The sequence below is a fragment of the Polistes fuscatus genome, unplaced genomic scaffold (assembly GCF_010416935.1).
Source record: "Polistes fuscatus isolate 324 unplaced genomic scaffold, CU_Pfus_HIC Scaffold9, whole genome shotgun sequence".
Taxonomy (NCBI): domain Eukaryota; kingdom Metazoa; phylum Arthropoda; class Insecta; order Hymenoptera; family Vespidae; genus Polistes; species Polistes fuscatus.
Genome location: NW_025113173.1, coordinates 4,678,214 through 4,695,713, shown reverse-complemented (window position 1 = coordinate 4,695,713; position 17,500 = coordinate 4,678,214). Strand labels below are relative to the sequence as shown.

Here is a 17,500-nt window from a genome sequence, read left to right as displayed (position 1 = left end):
TTAAAACTTTTATTTATACAATATTTATATTATTAATATCTTTATTAAGATAATATCGATTAAGTTAATATCGATATTTACAATCTAGAAAGAATGAAATATAAAACAATAAAATAATTGTTAATGCATGAGGTTATACACTTATATTTGTAATATGTTGTTACGGTTTTTTTCAAGTAATTGGAGAATTATAATTCGTAATATAAATAATTAAAAAAGGTATTGTGTGTGTAAAAGTGATTACTATGACTTACTAATTGCTCTAATCTGTTTCTATTTCTAAATACATACTACGATATAACTGGTACACAGCACGTGCAATGTGAGAGTGTCGAACTTAACCTCATAAAATAATGAATAATTTATTATCTTCGTCGATAAAATGTATAAGACAGAAATTAAATGCTGGCAATGTACGACCATCAGAAATTTGCAAAGCTTCTATCGATCTTACATCAATAATTAAACCACTCAATGCTTATATCACAGTAACCAAAAACTTAGCAAAGGAACAATCTCAAGATGCAGATACTAGACAACAAGAAAATGATATTTTAGGTGATCTTGATGGTGTTCCTATTGCAATTAAAGATAATTATTGTACCAAAGCAGTGCCAACGACTTGTGCATCTTTTATGTTAAAAAATTTTGTTCCTGAATATAATGCTACTGTTTATCAGTCTCTCAGAAATGTGGGCGCAGTCCTAGTTGGCAAAACTAATCTGGATCAATTTGCTATGGGCTCAGGAACTATTGATTCATATTATGGACCAACGAGAAATCTATGGGGTTCTGAAATATTATCTAAACATTACTTATACGAGGATGGTACAGAGATAAAAAAACAAGTTTGTACTAACAACGACCAGTGGCATATAGCAGGTAAATACTTTAATATCTGTTAATTCTATTAATTGACAGGATTAAACAATAGATATTTCTGTAGGTGGTAGTAGTGGTGGTTCCGCAGTAGCAGTAGCAACTCACAGTTGTTATGCAGCGATAGGATCTGACACTGGCGGCTCTACTCGTAATCCTGCTTCTTACTGTGGTCTTATTGGATTAAAACCAACTTACGGATTAGTTTCAAGAAATGGTCTCATACCTTTGGTAAATTCAATGGATGTGCCTGGTATTCTTACCAGGTATGTAGAAGATGCTGTTTTAGTTTTAAATAATATAGCAGGACATGATGACGCAGATTCTACTACTATAAAAAAAGATTACGAGCCTTTTTCGATACCGGATAAAATTGATATTAGTAATTTACGTGTTGGTATACCAAAAGAATATAAAATTGATGGCATAAGTGTAGAAATACAGAAATGTTGGGATGAAATCGCTTCTCTAATAGAAGAGGCAGGCGCTAAAGTCATTCCAGTTTCTCTGCCACATACAGATTATTCTATAGTATGTTATTCAGTATTAAATTGTTGTAATGTGGCAAGTAATATGGCACGTTATGATGGTACTCGATATGGTTATCGTGCTGATGAAAATGATTCGGTAACTGAATTATACACTAAATCAAGATCTGCAGGTTTTAATGATGTTGTTAAAAGTCGTATATTCACTGGGAACTTTTTTTTGTTAGAAGAAAATTATGAACAGTATTATGTAAAAGCAATGAAATTACGTAGATTAATTGCTCAAGATTTTGATAATGTATGGGACAATAATATTGATTTGTTACTTACACCTACTACCCTAACAGATGCTCCTATTTATGATGAATTTATATTACTCGATAATCAGACACAATGCTTAATTCAGGATTATTGTACACAATCAGCAAATATGGCAGGAATTCCAGCAGTTAATATACCTATTAAATTATCTAAAAAGGGATTGCCATTGTCATTGCAATTAATGGCACCACCTTTGCATGAAAAATGTCTACTTACTGTTGCTAAGTGGATTGAAGATTGTGTACGATTTCCAAGGATACAATTAAAATAAGTTAACGTGACAAAATAGATGTCTTTACTTATTGTAAATATGTTTATTTCTAGTAATTATTGTAATAAATAAATTAACATATTTGTTACAAACGCCGTGACGTAATACAAAATATTCTCGTAACTTAAACAAGAGATATAATGTAACAAATTATATATATAAATTAAATTTTGTATTCAATTAACTTGGGAACTAATTCTGTTTAGCCAGGAAGATTGCTAACTTTAATCTAAATTTGTTTTCACTTGTTTGATCAAATAATAATCGAAACAATCAACATTTTTTTCATTAAAAACATCGAGTACAATCAAATGTATATTAATATGTATATCACAAAATATAAATTGCACTTTAAAAATTGAAATAAATTAAAATTAAGATTTCTCTTAGTTAGATTCTTTCACACTATCATATTATATTTCACGATAATAATAACTGCAATTTACAATCTATATGCAATACTATCTCTTCATATAAAATAGAGTAATTTGCATCTAATAATAAATATTTTTACAGAATTGAAAAATATTGCAATTTATTTGTGAGAATATTTAGATTATTTTTTTATCTTTAATGAATTGTATAATTGAAGAAGGGCTTGATATATAAGATATATAAAAATAATTGTACTATGTGCACAAATATAATCGATAATTCATTAAAATTAAAAACGGTCTACGTTTTTAAAAAGAAAATAATAAATAATTTACCAATATATTATGGAGCGATTTTTTCACAAGAAATGAAGATTTTCTTTTTAAATTTTGAAAAGTCATCTCCTTATTTGAGCCTTTATCTTTGAAACGAGGCCTTGTTCATTAAAATTAATTTAGAATTATGCCCAGATTCATCGCTGGCATGAAAGTTGTGTTCTACACTTTTTCAGTAGCAAAAAAAAAACATTGAAATTATTTGTACATCATAACATCCGGTGATTGATACATGCACATGTATGCGTCACACAGAAGTCGTTTTGCGTATTCCGGTAAATTACGATCATCTGTTAATTTCATTAAACAATTGCCACCATCTTCGCTTAGCCAGTAAGGAAAATCCGGGCATGGTACCATCTCTGGTATATTATACCCATCTTGTTCACCTAAAAATAAATATTCATTATAACAATTAGTTATTAAATAAAATGTATAAATAATGTTAAATAATACCTTTTCTATCTGCCATAGAATCGAAAAAGCACCATGGTGCTTCCGAACCAGAACCACATTTAACAAACGAAACGTAGTGCGATGTTTCAATACAAACAACTGCTGAAAGTTCTAAATATAAACGTGGTACGGGACAATGCTCTTGTAGAATAGCAAATTCTACTGGTACGCTAAGTTTTTTAGGCTCGTGATTTGTTCTATGTTCATGACGATGTACCTAAAAGATAATGTTATAATTTGCAACACATATATCATGATATTAACATGAAATTATATTACGAAATATAATTAATATTACCGTTTTTAAACATTCTACACAGAAAGCTATGCTTTCAAGTCCTACTCCGCATTCTCCATAACATTCTTTGCATTCGAATTCGGCTAATTTGCCACATACCGTGCACTGTCTAGGAGCTGTAAAAAAAATATACTATTATTAATCAATATTATTAATATACTTATAACAATGATTATTCTGTTAATAATGGACAATACTTAACAATCTTCAATTATATCCGTCACATCGAGTAAGAGAGTCGGTTGAATTTTTTGATACATTTTAAAAGATTTTCCAAATCTTGGCATTTGTATAATAAGACAAGAAGGAACTTCCTTCAATCTGATATTACTCGTGAGAAAGCTTTGTTCTAATAGTTGTTGTACTGTCGGTAAGCTTAGATGATCATCCTTTTCAACAAAAAGTTGATAATGATAAGCATCCTGTCCTGAACTTAATTTGAGAAATGGTTCAGCATTTAAGATTTGTGCTACCAATGATGTTAAAAATTCTTCTGGATCTGTAAAAAATAATATTTCATTTTAGTATTGTTTCAGTAGTAATTTATAAAAGCTATAAAAATAATAAGAACCTTTTTCTTCGCTTGTAAGACCAGACACAGAAGACAACCTTTCAAGCAAAGTTCGTAATTTCATAACACGATCCGCACTTACAAATATATTTTTTCTAAGTGGATTAACAATTTCTTCGCGTAATACTTTCTGAACTTCTTCGTACTCGGGACAATCTTTTTCATTCGGCGGTCTACGTTTGATAAAAATAATAAAACATTTTTTATTTATGTTACTTTCTTTAAAATAATAACGAGAATACATGTGTTAAATTACCTAAATAACAGATTGTCAAATACACTAGTGAAAGCAAACATACTGAAAAGAGTAGCATCCAAATAACATGAATTATGATGACCTTGTATTCCTCGGAATTTTCCACAAATACTCTCTAAATTTCCTTTTACTGAAATAGGTCGAACCATTCCTATAATTACACTTTCCATATTCCCAAAATTGTTAGTATTCATAGAAGAAAATCGATCATCAGGAAGTCTTATCTATTAATCAAAATTGCATTTATAAAAATAGGGAGGATTCAAAGTGTAATATTATTTTTACTTCATACAATACTTACTAGTCCAGATTCATATGGAAAGCATTGCTCGATATCCGTGAAAACAGCTCTATAAGGTTGACATTGAAAATATCTTGTTTCATTGTAAGTACCATCTGTACCCGATGGATGTACATCATCCTAAATCAATATAATTTGTTTTTATATTTATTACATATAAAAATTTAAAATTCTAATTGTTCTCATCTTCTAATTGTTATTACATCATAAACCCAATCTTATTCATAGCTACATAATTGAATGAAGACATTTATTATGATTATTATTTACCAATTCAACGGCTGCCATTAATTTACTAGTATTTGTACCAGGTGGTGTTCCAACCCAACGAAGGGTTCCATTTCTTACATCTGAACCTAAGAGTACTTTGACATTTGAACCCACTATTAAGTCCGAAGGTTTATCTCGTTTAGAATTCTTATTTCCATTTTCCTCTGACATATTACCTGTAACAGAATAACATTATTAGTATTATTAGAATTAGTCAACATTGAATAGAATTATTTTTTCTTACTATGATTGAATTTGTCTACATGATCATAACTTTCATCTAATTCGCTATATGCACTTGATTCTATGTCACTGCTCCATTTATAATTTAATACAAAAGTTGGAATATTTTGAAAAGTAGCCATTATTTAATTAAACTTAGATTATATTCACAACACGTTAGACACTTGCCGGTATATTCAGGATAGACTAACTCTAGAGCTATTTTTAAACACCTCAGTTAACTATTATTAACTCTCTTTAGTATATAGGGAAAACCAAACCAGGTAAGAATTGTTCCCTAATTGAATAATAAATAAATAATAAATAAAACATTTCTATTATTGTTAACATTACCTAATTTGTTATCTGTAGTTTGTGGAATTAATGATCTCATGGCATAGTGATGTTCATCTGGTAAAGATGTAGTGGTGCAATTATTGTTATTATTGTTGCTACTGTCAGGTGTAAACGTTTCTAACAGAGCTAAAAAACTTGGATCCAGAGTAAATTTCTTTTTATCGTTAGTAGGGACATTCTGCGTAATTGGTTCTGGTATTAAAACTGTAATGAAAAAAAGAATCTATGTAAAGAAATCATTTAATTTTCTACGACTCGTAAAAAATGAGTTACGCGATAATATACTTTGATCTGTATTTCTAATCGGAAGGTCCGCTTTGTAAACAGAAATTTCATTCAATGTTGCAAATGTTTTTGAGTGCATAGACTCAAAGTATTCTTCACATAGTATAGATGTTTTGGATATTTTTTGACTGTCCTAAAATCATTTATAAAACATGTCTATATTTATAAATATATTATTAGAAAGATCAGATATCCATGTGCATTTGCAATTGTTGTCTGGGATAAATTTACCGGTATGTCAAGACCAAAATAAATCCCTTGACCAAGCTGAGATACTGGACCAATATATTTAATAATAGCTAATTCCTTGCGGTCTCTAAGCTTGTAATTAGGATGATACCATACTTTATTATTTATGCATAGATTCTCCAATATTCCGCAAAGCAGTACATTACTGGCCAGCCGAACTCTCTCTTGTGGTACTGAAACCGCAATAAGAAATCCCCATATTTCTTGTGGAATAGGAATGAGATCAGTTTTTAGACAGCGCCATTCGGTGTCAAACCAAATATTTGGTCCTGATACATCGATGATAGAAATTCTGAGCGCTCCATCCTTTAAATCTTCCAGGCATTTAACCAGCATTCCCAGGCGTAAAGTACTTACATTTACATCGCAATGCTCTGATACATGTCCTGACATTGCCCTTACACGTGTAAGAGTAGAATTGTTCTTAGCAACATAATATTGTATCTCAAATTTCTGGTTTTTATTGTTGTCAAAATTTCGACTTTCCATTTTTTTTTAGAAATAAACATGCATATTTATTTATAAAACTTTGACAGAGATTAACTTAAAAAACAAAGCTTCTGATACGAAATAACAGTAAATTGCTTATAATAATTCTTCACACTTTTCGAGAATATCATCAAGTATTTCGAAGCATTGTAAATATTTTGTCATTTATCTAAATTTTAATATTATCTTTTATTTTTTGTATATGACTAATCAGAGTCAATTAAAATTCAAGCATAACGATAAGCTTTATAGTAAATTTGGCTAGATACTTTTATTTCGTTACCGGTATATTGGTAATACAATGATTTTTGCTAATAAATATTTTATTTCTTTCTTTTTATAAAAAAGATGATATTTTTCATATCTTATATAAATAATATGTAATGTTCTTAATATCAAACGATTAGGAAATGTGAAATATATCTGTTATTTATTCTTAATTTAAAAATTCCTCCCAAAGTATAGAAAAAAATATTTAAATCTGATTGGTCGACGAAATCGCGGGAAATATATATTTTTAAATAATCAATAAATTCAACTGAAAAGCAGGCCTTTTTGTCAAAAATATTTAATTAATTGATTAATTAATTACAATATAAAAATAGTTCATACATTTTAAATATATTAATTATAATAATATGAATGAAAAATATGTCTGTGTGTGTGGATAGAACTAGACAATATTTATCTTATTTTAAGATTTTTTATTAGATTGGTCAGCATGGTCAACCATATTGGATTCGAAATAATGATCAGTATTTTGTTAGCGCGCTTTAAAAATGGTTGATCCGGCATATAGCGAAATGTCTGCAGCAGATTCTTCACGAGTTACTGGAGATAGTGGTTTCAGTGAATTATTAAGATCTGCGGAACAATTATCAGCTGCTGTAGAAGGTAGCGAAGAACTTCCACAAGTCGAAAGAAATTTACGTCAAATATTAGAAGCCTCTAACGAGTTATGGTCACGTGTCGCACAAACTGCAACTCAAGACAATCAGGTGCAAGCGTAAGTTTTTATAATATATTAATTAATAATAATTGTAATAATATATAATAGCAATAATTATATAAGAAATATATTTTATTTTTCAGTCACCTACTTTTAGGTTCTCGGGGGGTTGATCTACCAATAATATCACAAAAATTAAGCTCACTCAGTGCAAGGTGTACATTTGAACCATTGGATCCTATCGCTGACACTGACATCGTTAGTTATCTGAGAAATGAAAAAGAAAATGCAATTCTTTCTATCATCGAAGAAGTTCATAAAGATGTAAATGTTATTTGTTGTTTGTAGTGAAAATATTTTTCTATTTTTAATAAGTATTGTTAATGTCAAACTTGTTTCGTATTTTAGACATTTGAACTTACAAGAGTTCAACAAATGGAACATATATTGGGTGAATGGAAACAAATGCGCTTTGAGATAATAAATGCAATGACAGCTCCATCAGGAGAGTTAGTAGATTTAAGGGGAACTCCACAACGTACCAAATTGGCTGGATCAATGGTTAGTGGTCTCTCTAATGTGGAAGTTGCTTATGCCAAAGAATTACAAAATTACAATGAACATGTACTACGTGGTTCAATAAGACCTAATTTGTTTAATACATTCTGTAAAGCAAGTGAGTCGTTTAACGACAAGAAGGTTACTGATTTGTGGCAAATGGTTAAGTTTATGGTAGATATTCCACCAACACCGAGAGGAGATCAAATTAAATCAAGAACTAGTCCTGCTATTGAACAGAAGATTGTATCGTTAGCAAGAAATTATCTTGAAAATCGATATAGAGATTTTATGAATTCTGTAATCAATGAAAATTTGGTTCAAGCTAAAAGGGGCGGTATTCCAGGCACTGTACCTTTGGTAAAAAGCTTTGTTGGTATTAAAATACAAAATTTAAGAGATCTAGAAGATACGGTGGATGGTAAACCATTGTGGCCCTTAGTTTATTTCTGTATGAGATGCGGAGATTTCAAAGCTGCATTGCAATGTTTGTCACAATGCAATATGCATTACTCAGAATTTAAAGCTGCTTTGAAAGAAGCGAGCGAGGATCCACAACGTTATCCTGGTAATCGTGCCGAGTCAGTATTAAGATTACATTATAAAAAGCATGTTAAATCTTCGACTGATGCTTTCAAGAGAGCAGCGCATAGCGCATTGGTTCCATGCGAACCGGATGACTTGCATTCCGAAGTAATAGCAACAGCAGATGATTATTTGTGGCTAAAATTGTGCCAAGTTAGAGATCAACCAGAAGTAGAAAATAAATTAACTTTGGATTATCTCCAAACGACAATCTCCGAAATATATGGTACGTTATTAAAATCTAATTATTATAAGTACCTATTAATGAATACAATTAGATTATTTCATTTCTTATATATTGTAGGTGAATCTTATTATCATGCACATGAACAGCCATTCTTATATTTCTCCATGCTTTTCCTGACTGGTCAGTTCGAAGCAGCTATTGAATTTTTGGCAAGAGGTGCAGGTGCTCGTCATTTAGCTCATGCTGTCCACCTGGCAGCTGCTATGAATGAACATAATTTGTTATCTGTTAGTCAAAGCGTTCTAGCTCCGCTTGTAAGCGTTGATCCTTCTGACAAGCCACCTGCTAAAAGATTAAATTTTGCAAGATTGATATTGTTGTATGTTAAGCGATTTGAGTCCTCAGATCCTAAAGAAAGTTTGCACTATCTCTTTTTATTAAGGTAAAATTATATTTCATGCGAAAAATAAATTCTATTTTAAAATTACAATCTTTTACATAATGAACGTTTTGATATAATTTTAGATGCATGAAAGATCCCTATGAAAGAAATATGTTTGCTGCGTCAGCTGCAGGAATGGTTGTAGATGCTTCACCTGAAAATCGAGGCGTTCTTGTTGGAAAAATAGAAAAGGATAGAAGATTACCAGGAATTTTAGATCAGTTCCAAGTTAATACAGACGACGTTATAAATATATGTGCGGAAACATTGTATAGAAAAGGGCTTCTCGAAGATGCTATTACGATGTACGATATTGCTGGTACTCATGAGAAAGTTCTCAGTTTAATATGCACACTTTTGGCACAAGTCGTAAGCGAAAGAGGAACACCTGGATCATTAAGGACTCGATTGCAAGCTACTGCAAACGATATTGCCTCAAGGTAAAATTTTATTTAATAATTATTTTATTTATTTCTATTAATATATTTATAAATAATTACATGAATTTACAATTTTGTAGGTATCAAGGTATTGCAATACAAGCACCAGCTGAATTGGTTGCTTCTTTTTATACTTTGCGACATCTTATGGTATTCTTTGATCAATATCACAATGATCAATATCAGAGCGCACTTAGAGTAAGTGAAAAAAAATATGAATCATTTTTAATTAAAAAATCATTTCATTTTATTACAACTTAAAAATTACATTTCAGACTATCGCTGAATCAGAAATATTGCCGCTGCAGGTCAAAGATGTGGATGAAAGGGTAACAGCATTGCGTCGAGTGTCACCAGAAGTAGCTGGGACACTAACAGATGTTCTTTTAGCTACTATGACAATACTTTATCGCCAATATCAAAAATTACGATCTATGGAACCGGGTGATGAAATAGCAAGAGAACAACAATTCCGTGATCTTCGATATCAAGCAAGAGCATTGACGAGTTTTGCAGGAACACTACCATATCGTATGCCAAACGAAACAAATAGCAAACTCGTACAAATGGAAATTCTTATGCACTAAATAATTGTTTATAAAAATATCGTTAATTAAAATATTATTAGCTATTATTTTCACTTCTCTAATTATAAAAATATTTCAATGGAGGTATGGAAAAAGTAAAACCAGCAAAACACGTCCCAATTATTTTCTTACGATATATAAAGTTTTATACTATAATAAATATGACTTTTGATAAATGCTTTTATGGTTTTACAAAGGTAATCATTCTAGCTAAGAAAAACTATGATTTTAATCTTAAAAAATTAAAATCATTGATTTTTGACAGATGTTACAGATATTCCTGAACTAAGATCTGGAACTGTTCCTTCTTTCACCTAAAAATATTTACATAAATATACATAAATATACATATATATATATATATATATATATTTGTTAAAAGTAATAAATACGCTTCGAGTAACTTACAGCTCGATAATTAAGGATCATTTCTTTAAATGATTGGAAATCTGTAACTGCAGATAATATATCAAAAACTTCGCCGTCTGAATCTGCTTTTTTCTCTCTTAACAAAAACAATATATTAAATTTATAATTATTTTTAAAAATATAGAAGATAAAGTTAATACTATATTTACCTCAAATCACGAAGAAGAACATCCATATTAAAATGGGGTATAATTTTTTGTAGATAATTTACAATATAAGTTTCTACAGTTGTATTCTAAGAAGAAGAAATTTATATTTTTAAAACGTATAAAAATTAGATGACAAATTAGTCCAGGATATTATATATAAAACTTACATATTCATTAAATATTTCTGTATAAATTAATTTATTTTCTTCAGCTGGTTCAAAAATGGTCCAATATTTTTCTAAAAATTCATTTTGCATGGCATAAAAGCCATCATCTATAAAAATAAATATTATACAGAATAATATATAATAGATGATTTTCATTTTTATAATATTAAACATACCTAATAATAGATCTTCTATGTGGCCAATAATTACATCAAATAATTCAATCTTTGAAGTTTGTTCAAGATATTGTCCTGAATTTATTTCTAAACAATCATCCGCTAAATAAAAAAATATTTAAAAAAATATAAGAAAATAATTAAATGTATAAATAAATTTTGTATAGATATCATGCAAGATGAAAGATGAAATAAAATAGTAAATCTTTCATTTTAATCACATAAATTGTTATGAAACTACATAATAAATACGAACCAATCATTTCGTTTGCCATACTTAATTCACTAGACGACTATATTGGAAGAATAATCGAAACGTTAAAGGTTAATATATTATATATAAATATAAATATATTTAATATATTTTTTTGCATATAAATACATTACGTAACTGTATTTAATGGTAACCTGTAAATAATAAGAATGTTGATATTCTAAGCTTCCCATAGCAACGATGAACAACAGATCATCTGATTGGTCGTTTAATTAAAATGGCTGCAATGTAACTTTTGAAACTTGTTCATCCTTGTTAAGATATCAGTTTAAAACGTGAGAATTTAAAATATTTATATTAAAAATAATTCAATTTTATAAATAATATATATATAGACAGATGATATTAAATAATGATAAAAGATTATAATACATAATAATAATAATTAACGGAGAAGGCGGGATAAGGTTGTGTAAAAATTTGCATTCCGGTAACGACGGTTGTTCATCGTTGCTTATTTAATGACTCTTCATATAATTCTCTTACCAATTATCTCTTTATTAAATTTAATAATATTATATTTAGTTTTTTAATAAGTGTAAGATAATAGTGCATTTGAATATCATTAATACGATAGTAAGTAGTGAAATGTTTTAATTATTTACAAATATATGTTAATTGTTTTTTCAGAAACAATAATGGAAATTTACACATTTGATAAAAGTCTTCAAGAAAGACTGATAGAATTCAGTGAGATATTATCAAGTCGTGGTGAGACTGTATCAGCATCACAAGTTAAATTAGAATGGATGAATTACGTTGAACTTGTAATAGAACCAACCGGGTGGCAAGCATTATGGAAAATTCCTCGTTTGACTTGTCAAGAGTTTAAAATTCATTATCCCACCATTGTCGTTGTCCAAGCTGAACAAGTTGATTTTAATGATCTTTCAGTATTAGTTAAAATAGTAGCTGTACAAGATGAAATACATTTGCCTGCAAAATACGATGTTCCTTTGATAGAATTGTATCCAACACAAAGTCAATTAAATACAACTTTGGATATGATTGGTACTTCCTGTTGTATCGATCAATTGAGATTCTTTTATAATTATTTATGGATGCCATGGGACATCGATGATGATGAGAATTCAGATTGGGTGACTTTGCATTTAGAATCTAGAATTAGATTATTCTTCGATATGAAAAGGGGTTGTGTCAGTAAGGATACTTGCGATGTTATCAGAACATTGACAAGAGAAGGTAGAGAAATCCAGCATAGAATTTCTAAATTAGAAGAAGCAATGTCTGATGAGGAAGAAAGTGAAAATTGTTTATTGGACGATGGGAAAGCTTGTCAGTTGATGAATCTTCATTTTAGATTGCAACAGATTAAAACAGAAATGGAGGTACTTGAAAATCCTGCGATCAGAGATATTATATCGCGGAATCAAAAATCTTGTATGGTAGAAGAACAAACGAGAAAGTCTGAGAACAAGGACAAGAAAAAGGAGGCTCATTTTGTATGGCTTGGTAGTACTCTGACCGAATTAAAAAATGCATTGAGTCAAATTGAAACAATGTTTTCATCAGATCTATTCTTCAAGTACGAAAACATAAATTATCATAAGTACGAATTAAAGATTATGTTACTAACATTACGATATGCTTTTTGCTATAGGATCTATGGATGTCTACAAGAAGCTTTACTTGCTGCTGACAAAAATGATATTGTTGTAGTTGGAGAGGGATTACATCAAATTAGAGGGTCCGGTGGTTTGGAAGAAGGCGGTATTATTAAAGGAATTGGCATGGCAGAAAATATAATTCTTTCTGCAAATGACATAGAAAGCTTACCATCCTTGTTAGACTTTTCTGGCCAAGAAGTTAGATATATTATTTTAAATATATTTCAAGAAGTATTCATCTTTGCTAATAGATTATAATATTTTCTCTTACAGGTTCTATTAGAAAATATATCTATTAATCTTGGTGAACTTCAGGCTGGTATTATCATTAGAAAACAATGTGTACGAATGGTTGGTTGCAGAATATTTGCCTTGAATCAAAGTATTATTAAATTAGGGGTAGTCGTTTTACCAGGTGCAAAATTAATTATGGAAAAGACAGTTTTCGATGGATTAGGAACTGCTGTTGTTGTTTATGGAAGAGGCGAAGTCATCATGAGCGAATGTAGTTTTAAGAGTTGTTCTGAGGGTATTCAGGTAAAATAATTAAATGATTCGCATAATATTATCAATTTCCTTTGTAACTAATATAAAATATATTTTTTAGTTACACGATGATGCTACTTTAATGGCAAAAAAATGTCTACTTGGATTTTTCAAAGAATATGCTATTCGAATGGAAACACAGAAATATTTAAGTGGTCCTGAAAGCAAAGTTGGTAGTATTGAATTGTTAGAAAATATAAAAGAAATTTCATTAGAGGAATGTACATTCCAAAGTAATATTAAAGCGGACATCATTTTAAAATCAAGAGTTTCAACAGCTTTTGTTTCAAGAGATGGCGTTAATAATACTGTTGCTTCTTAAATTAGAAAATTCTTATTTGGGTTTGTAATACTATGTGAAGAATTAATATCAATTTTATACTTGTAATGTTATAACGCATATGCGCGTTATTTATATAATATATTATATTTTTATAAGTATATATTATACTGTTACGAGTATTTTCACTTATGTGAATTAAAGGAATAGACATATTTTTGTATCGTACATACAGATGTACATATTATTATAAGCTCACTTTCTATGAGATTTAACGAATTAAAACTAATTTTGTAGTCGAGAAAGTTACTGAGAAAATTATTATTCAAATCTTGGCGCCATTAATTTCGTCTATTTAGTATAAAGTTGAAACAACAGATGGCATTAGTTGTATCGTTTCTTATATGGGAGTTTACACTATGTACCGACATTAAAAACAAGTAGTAATCATTCGTTCCGCGAGATGGCACGGCTATTCTCATTGCATACAAATTTTTTATAATGTCGGTATCGTCTTACAACTGGAAAGTCGATCGAAATGTGTCGAGATATTTAAATCCGTGTTATTTTATAGTGAGAAGTGTTTACAATTGGACAAGATTTCGAAATATTTCTAACCCAGTTATTAAGCCTTTTTCGGTACGTAAATAATCAGGTACCATCTTCCTATTTTTATTATAATTTCTTTCAAAAAGATTGCAACCATGCTACATATTGTAAACGAAATAATATGTGAGAAAAAAACAATTAAACTTATAGTTTAGGGAAATTTCAAAGAAAAAATAAATCTTATTCACTTGTTGTTATAAAACAATAGAAAATCTAATCAAATTCTACATGGCAGACCGGTGTTGTTGAACATAACCTCATATTTAAAGATTTTGAAGAAACGTGATAAAAATGTAAAAAAAATTCAATATTGCATTTATTTAACAGAACAGACAGAAAATAAAACGAATATAAAAACAATAAAATATACATTTATCAAATCTAAAAAACAATGTAAATAATTTGATTCGTTTTATTATTGTCTATTGTCTATAATGACAGCAAATGAAAACTTTAAACGAAAGGCGGGAATTTTGAAAGTTGGATAGGTGCGGGAAAATTTGAAAGCAATGGAGTATAAACATAAGTAATTTGAAATATTTTTTTCTTTCCAGAAATCGAAACGAGTAATTAAAAGTGAATACAACTGGTCAAGGTCCTTATTGTGGAACTTGTTAGGTTTGTGGCGACGTAAGGAGGGAGGTAATATGGCTCCAGTTGATAAATTACCGAAGATGGTGGAAACGAACGGGCCGAGTCAGGCGACCGACGAACAAACTCAATTTGGCAACGCTCGCCAATTGGAACCCTCGGAATGCATTTTCGTCTTCAAGGACACGCTTTCTGACTACGAGGAACCACCGTCCGACGAGGAGGTGAGCCTAAATTGTTTTTCTTTTTCTTTTTTTCAATCTTCTATTCAAACTATACAATTGCTGTTTGCTAGTTTGGATGATGAAAGTTTAGTTGGAACAATACTGAAAATGTTGGAAAGATATATTGTTTTGTTATTTGTAAGAACAGAATTATGATGAATTATTACACACAGGTGATATGTATAATTGAACAATGAACATTATTATAGAACACATGCACATGTAATCAGTAAAACATATGCATATGTGTTTTATAATAATAACTTTAGCTAGAAAGTAATGGTTTCTTTTAATAATTAGAGACCATAGTTGTGGTCAGAATTATAAAACAGGACAGAAATATTTTATTTATTCTTGGAGGATTCTATTGTTGTATCATTTCATTTAATAATATCGCAATATCATTAGGTTGATCCGGTAATATTTAATAGAGAGGGATGAGGTGTCAAGTTTTTCCTTTTTAGACGCATATTTCTTACCCTCTTGAAGAACGTTAAGATAAAACGGCACTTGCACCGAGACACAATGTGCTCCATCGCGGCGACGTTTCTGAAAATATCCCATCCGTGGTCCGCGACGTTGTCCGCAAGAGAAATAGAGAAACTCTCTCTTTCTCTTTCTCTTTCTGTGTCTTTTATATAGGCTGTTTCAAAACATAGTTTAAAAATTGCTAGGAATAATCGAGGAGGCCAAGGCAAACATTTTTTTGTCAGCCAGCATCCGGACATCATTTTCTTATCCCAATATTATGTAATCAAAAAATAGTTTGACTGATAAAGAAAACATTCAAAGTTATTTGGGTACCTAAAAGAAAGACGCGTATTAAATTTTAGAAAATTAGAGTAGTTAAACTCAATTATTGTGTCGCAGTTAGGAAAAATTATTTTCTAAATTATTAGATTATTTATTTTTCAAAATTAAAAACAGGGTGTAGTATGTTAAATTGTTGTACACAATACTATACTGTTGTACAAATAATAATTCATGGTGGTCCATATTTGATTTTTGTTCCTAGACGAATGGAAAACATATTGAACAACTGTTGTGAGGCAAGAAATATTATCCTTACCGGTCTTACTTGTTTTACTATTACTTCAGATCTATTTTGTGGTCGCATTAGTGTTTCCGGTCTTCTGATGTTGTTTGACAGAAAAAAATATTTGTTTTGGCCTCACTGACACCAACCCTTGACGGTTCCTCTACTGAATTTTGGAACAGCCAGTATACATGCGTAAATACATTGACATACACACACACATACACATGCAAATTCACAGTAAGAGCTTTCTATGTGAGTCATTTCGCTAGGCAAGTCCAAAAAGAAGAAGAAGAAGAAGGTGGTGAAGAAGAAAGATAGAAGGGAACGACGATACTCCCAGTCCAGGAAAGATAAGGAAAGAAAATTAGAGATCTGAGAGAGAGAGAAAGAGGGTGGGGCTAAGAAGAAGTCACGGTACACCGAGGCGAACGATCAATCACTTCGGAAGACGAGCGTGCTAGCCGCTCAGCCGCAAATAACTCGAGTTTTGTGCCGGTCAAAAGCTTCTCCTGGGACGTATTAGACTCGATTCACAGTTACTTACTACCAACGAAGAAGAGAACTTATTCCAACATAACTGATCATTTTCGATAAAATACCTACCCCATTCTCTCATTTCTCATCATCAACTCCTTCTTCTTTTTCTTTTTAAGAATCAGATGGTCTATATGATATTTCTATGTTTACTCCAATTACCAGACCATACTTCATTTCCTTTCAATTTATTTTTGATTATATACTTAGGGTCACTAGGAAGGGAAGAAGAAGGTACTAGTACTTGCTGATGGTATTGCTATTGGAATTGCCATGGCATGGATATAAACATTTTATAAATGGCCACCACGTGCTATACTCGTAAATGTATTTCACGCGAATCTTATCTTCACTCTCGTGTTCAGGAAATGGATTATATTTTATTTTTCTCTCCTTTTTTTGCTGTCGAGGAAGGAGAGAAAGTGTGTGTGAGAGAGAGAGAGAGAGAGAGAGAGAAAGAAGGAGGTTTACCATGTTAATCATTTTCTAGGTGCCAAGTCGTACGTTTATGATTTGTATCAGGTCGAACAGGTGCCCTGTATAACTTATACACCCCTTTCCCCCTTTATTTTGTCTCGCTATCTTCATCCATTTCTCGATAATAAAAGTTTTTTTTTTTATTTTCAATAGAAATTCATAGAATGCAACCTAATTTTCAATGCACTCGTAAATATATGCACGTG

General features: G+C 30.4%; 6 protein-coding genes across 10 annotated transcripts in view; 4 read left to right on the top strand and 2 right to left on the bottom strand.

Moving 5' to 3' along the window:
* Positions 1–106: 106 nt before the first annotated feature.
* Positions 107–3,096, top strand: LOC122525438 (glutamyl-tRNA(Gln) amidotransferase subunit A, mitochondrial). Its single transcript, XM_043648248.1, has 2 exons — positions 107–882; positions 947–3,096. Exons 1-2 carry the CDS (start codon positions 354–356, stop codon positions 1,957–1,959), a joined length of 1,542 nt encoding a protein of 513 aa, XP_043504183.1. The 5' UTR covers positions 107–353; the 3' UTR covers positions 1,960–3,096.
* On the bottom strand, positions 2,478–6,688 carry LOC122525430 (ubiquitin carboxyl-terminal hydrolase CYLD). The gene is made up of 11 exons (XM_043648227.1): positions 5,917–6,688; positions 5,686–5,818; positions 5,398–5,604; positions 4,822–4,997; positions 4,552–4,671; positions 4,251–4,474; positions 3,995–4,167; positions 3,626–3,922; positions 3,424–3,539; positions 3,126–3,342; positions 2,478–3,058 (listed from the first exon to the last, which is right to left on the bottom strand). The coding sequence occupies exons 1-11, from the start codon at positions 6,421–6,423 to the stop codon at positions 2,868–2,870; spliced, it is 2,361 nt and encodes a 786-aa protein (XP_043504162.1). The 5' UTR covers positions 6,424–6,688; the 3' UTR covers positions 2,478–2,867.
* Positions 6,689–7,173: 485 nt separating this feature from the next.
* On the top strand, positions 7,174–10,347 carry LOC122525428 (nuclear pore complex protein Nup93-like). Its single transcript, XM_043648226.1, has 7 exons — positions 7,174–7,429; positions 7,516–7,696; positions 7,781–8,741; positions 8,820–9,144; positions 9,228–9,584; positions 9,665–9,782; positions 9,860–10,347. The coding sequence occupies exons 1-7, from the start codon at positions 7,203–7,205 to the stop codon at positions 10,169–10,171; spliced, it is 2,481 nt and encodes an 826-aa protein (XP_043504161.1). The 5' UTR covers positions 7,174–7,202; the 3' UTR covers positions 10,172–10,347.
* LOC122525455 (ADP-ribosylation factor-like protein 2-binding protein) lies at positions 10,295–11,565 on the bottom strand. The gene is made up of 7 exons (XM_043648282.1): positions 11,485–11,565; positions 11,349–11,385; positions 11,093–11,194; positions 10,917–11,023; positions 10,750–10,835; positions 10,580–10,676; positions 10,295–10,485 (listed from the first exon to the last, which is right to left on the bottom strand). The coding sequence occupies exons 2-7, from the start codon at positions 11,365–11,367 to the stop codon at positions 10,420–10,422; spliced, it is 477 nt and encodes a 158-aa protein (XP_043504217.1). The 5' UTR covers positions 11,368–11,385; positions 11,485–11,565; the 3' UTR covers positions 10,295–10,419.
* On the top strand, positions 11,235–13,933 carry LOC122525436 (protein nessun dorma). 4 transcript variants are annotated; one of them, XM_043648243.1, is made up of 5 exons: positions 11,235–11,416; positions 11,997–12,912; positions 12,988–13,192; positions 13,268–13,531; positions 13,602–13,933. In XM_043648243.1, the coding sequence occupies exons 2-5, from the start codon at positions 12,005–12,007 to the stop codon at positions 13,860–13,862; spliced, it is 1,638 nt and encodes a 545-aa protein (XP_043504178.1). In that variant the 5' UTR covers positions 11,235–11,416; positions 11,997–12,004; the 3' UTR covers positions 13,863–13,933. The 4 variants fall into 4 exon arrangements, with proteins under 4 accessions (XP_043504178.1, XP_043504177.1, XP_043504179.1 ...); XM_043648242.1 differs by lacking the exon at positions 11,235–11,416 and adding an exon at positions 11,561–11,641; XM_043648244.1 differs by lacking the exon at positions 11,235–11,416 and adding an exon at positions 11,744–11,796.
* Positions 13,934–14,295: 362 nt separating this feature from the next.
* The window catches only part of LOC122525434 (RNA pseudouridylate synthase domain-containing protein 2-like), an 82,671-nt gene continuing 79,466 nt past the window's right edge, over positions 14,296–17,500 (top strand). Inside the window, exons 1-2 of one of the 2 annotated variants that reach the window (XM_043648238.1) lie at positions 14,296–14,459; positions 14,984–15,244. In XM_043648238.1, coding sequence (XP_043504173.1) covers positions 14,322–14,459; positions 14,984–15,244 — 399 coding nt within the window. In that variant the 5' untranslated portion in view covers positions 14,296–14,321. Of the gene's footprint in view, positions 14,460–14,983; positions 15,245–17,500 lie in introns of those variants that run through there. The other variant, XM_043648241.1, reaches the window with a different exon arrangement.

What these genes read in the sequence shown, in the direction of transcription:
- LOC122525438 (XM_043648248.1), top strand. Translation starts at nt 354, where the DNA reads ATGAATAATTTATTATCTTCGTCGATAAAATGTATAAGACAGAAATTA. An exon ending in CGACCAGTGGCATATAGCAG is followed by an intron (nt 883 to 946) that starts GTAAATACTTTA and finishes ATATTTCTGTAG; the next exon opens with GTGGTAGTAGTGGTGGTTCC.
- LOC122525430 (XM_043648227.1), bottom strand. Translation starts at nt 6,423, where the DNA reads ATGGAAAGTCGAAATTTTGACAACAATAAAAACCAGAAATTTGAGATA. An exon ending in TTTGACAATCTGTTATTTAG is followed by an intron (nt 4,168 to 4,250) that starts GTAATTTAACAC and finishes TATCAAACGTAG; the next exon opens with ACCGCCGAATGAAAAAGATT. An exon ending in TCTTACAAGCGAAGAAAAAG is followed by an intron (nt 3,923 to 3,994) that starts GTTCTTATTATT and finishes TATTTTTTACAG; the next exon opens with ATCCAGAAGAATTTTTAACA.
- LOC122525428 (XM_043648226.1), top strand. Translation starts at nt 7,203, where the DNA reads ATGGTTGATCCGGCATATAGCGAAATGTCTGCAGCAGATTCTTCACGA. An exon ending in GACAATCTCCGAAATATATG is followed by an intron (nt 8,742 to 8,819) that starts GTACGTTATTAA and finishes TATATATTGTAG; the next exon opens with GTGAATCTTATTATCATGCA. An exon ending in GCAAACGATATTGCCTCAAG is followed by an intron (nt 9,585 to 9,664) that starts GTAAAATTTTAT and finishes ACAATTTTGTAG; the next exon opens with GTATCAAGGTATTGCAATAC.
- LOC122525455 (XM_043648282.1), bottom strand. An exon ending in CATAGAAGATCTATTATTAG is followed by an intron (nt 11,024 to 11,092) that starts GTATGTTTAATA and finishes TTATTTTTATAG; the next exon opens with ATGATGGCTTTTATGCCATG. An exon ending in GTTCTTCTTCGTGATTTGAG is followed by an intron (nt 10,677 to 10,749) that starts GTAAATATAGTA and finishes GTTTTTGTTAAG; the next exon opens with AGAGAAAAAAGCAGATTCAG.
- LOC122525436 (XM_043648243.1), top strand. Translation starts at nt 12,005, where the DNA reads ATGGAAATTTACACATTTGATAAAAGTCTTCAAGAAAGACTGATAGAA. An exon ending in TAGACTTTTCTGGCCAAGAA is followed by an intron (nt 13,193 to 13,267) that starts GTTAGATATATT and finishes TTTCTCTTACAG; the next exon opens with GTTCTATTAGAAAATATATC. An exon ending in GTTGTTCTGAGGGTATTCAG is followed by an intron (nt 13,532 to 13,601) that starts GTAAAATAATTA and finishes TATATTTTTTAG; the next exon opens with TTACACGATGATGCTACTTT.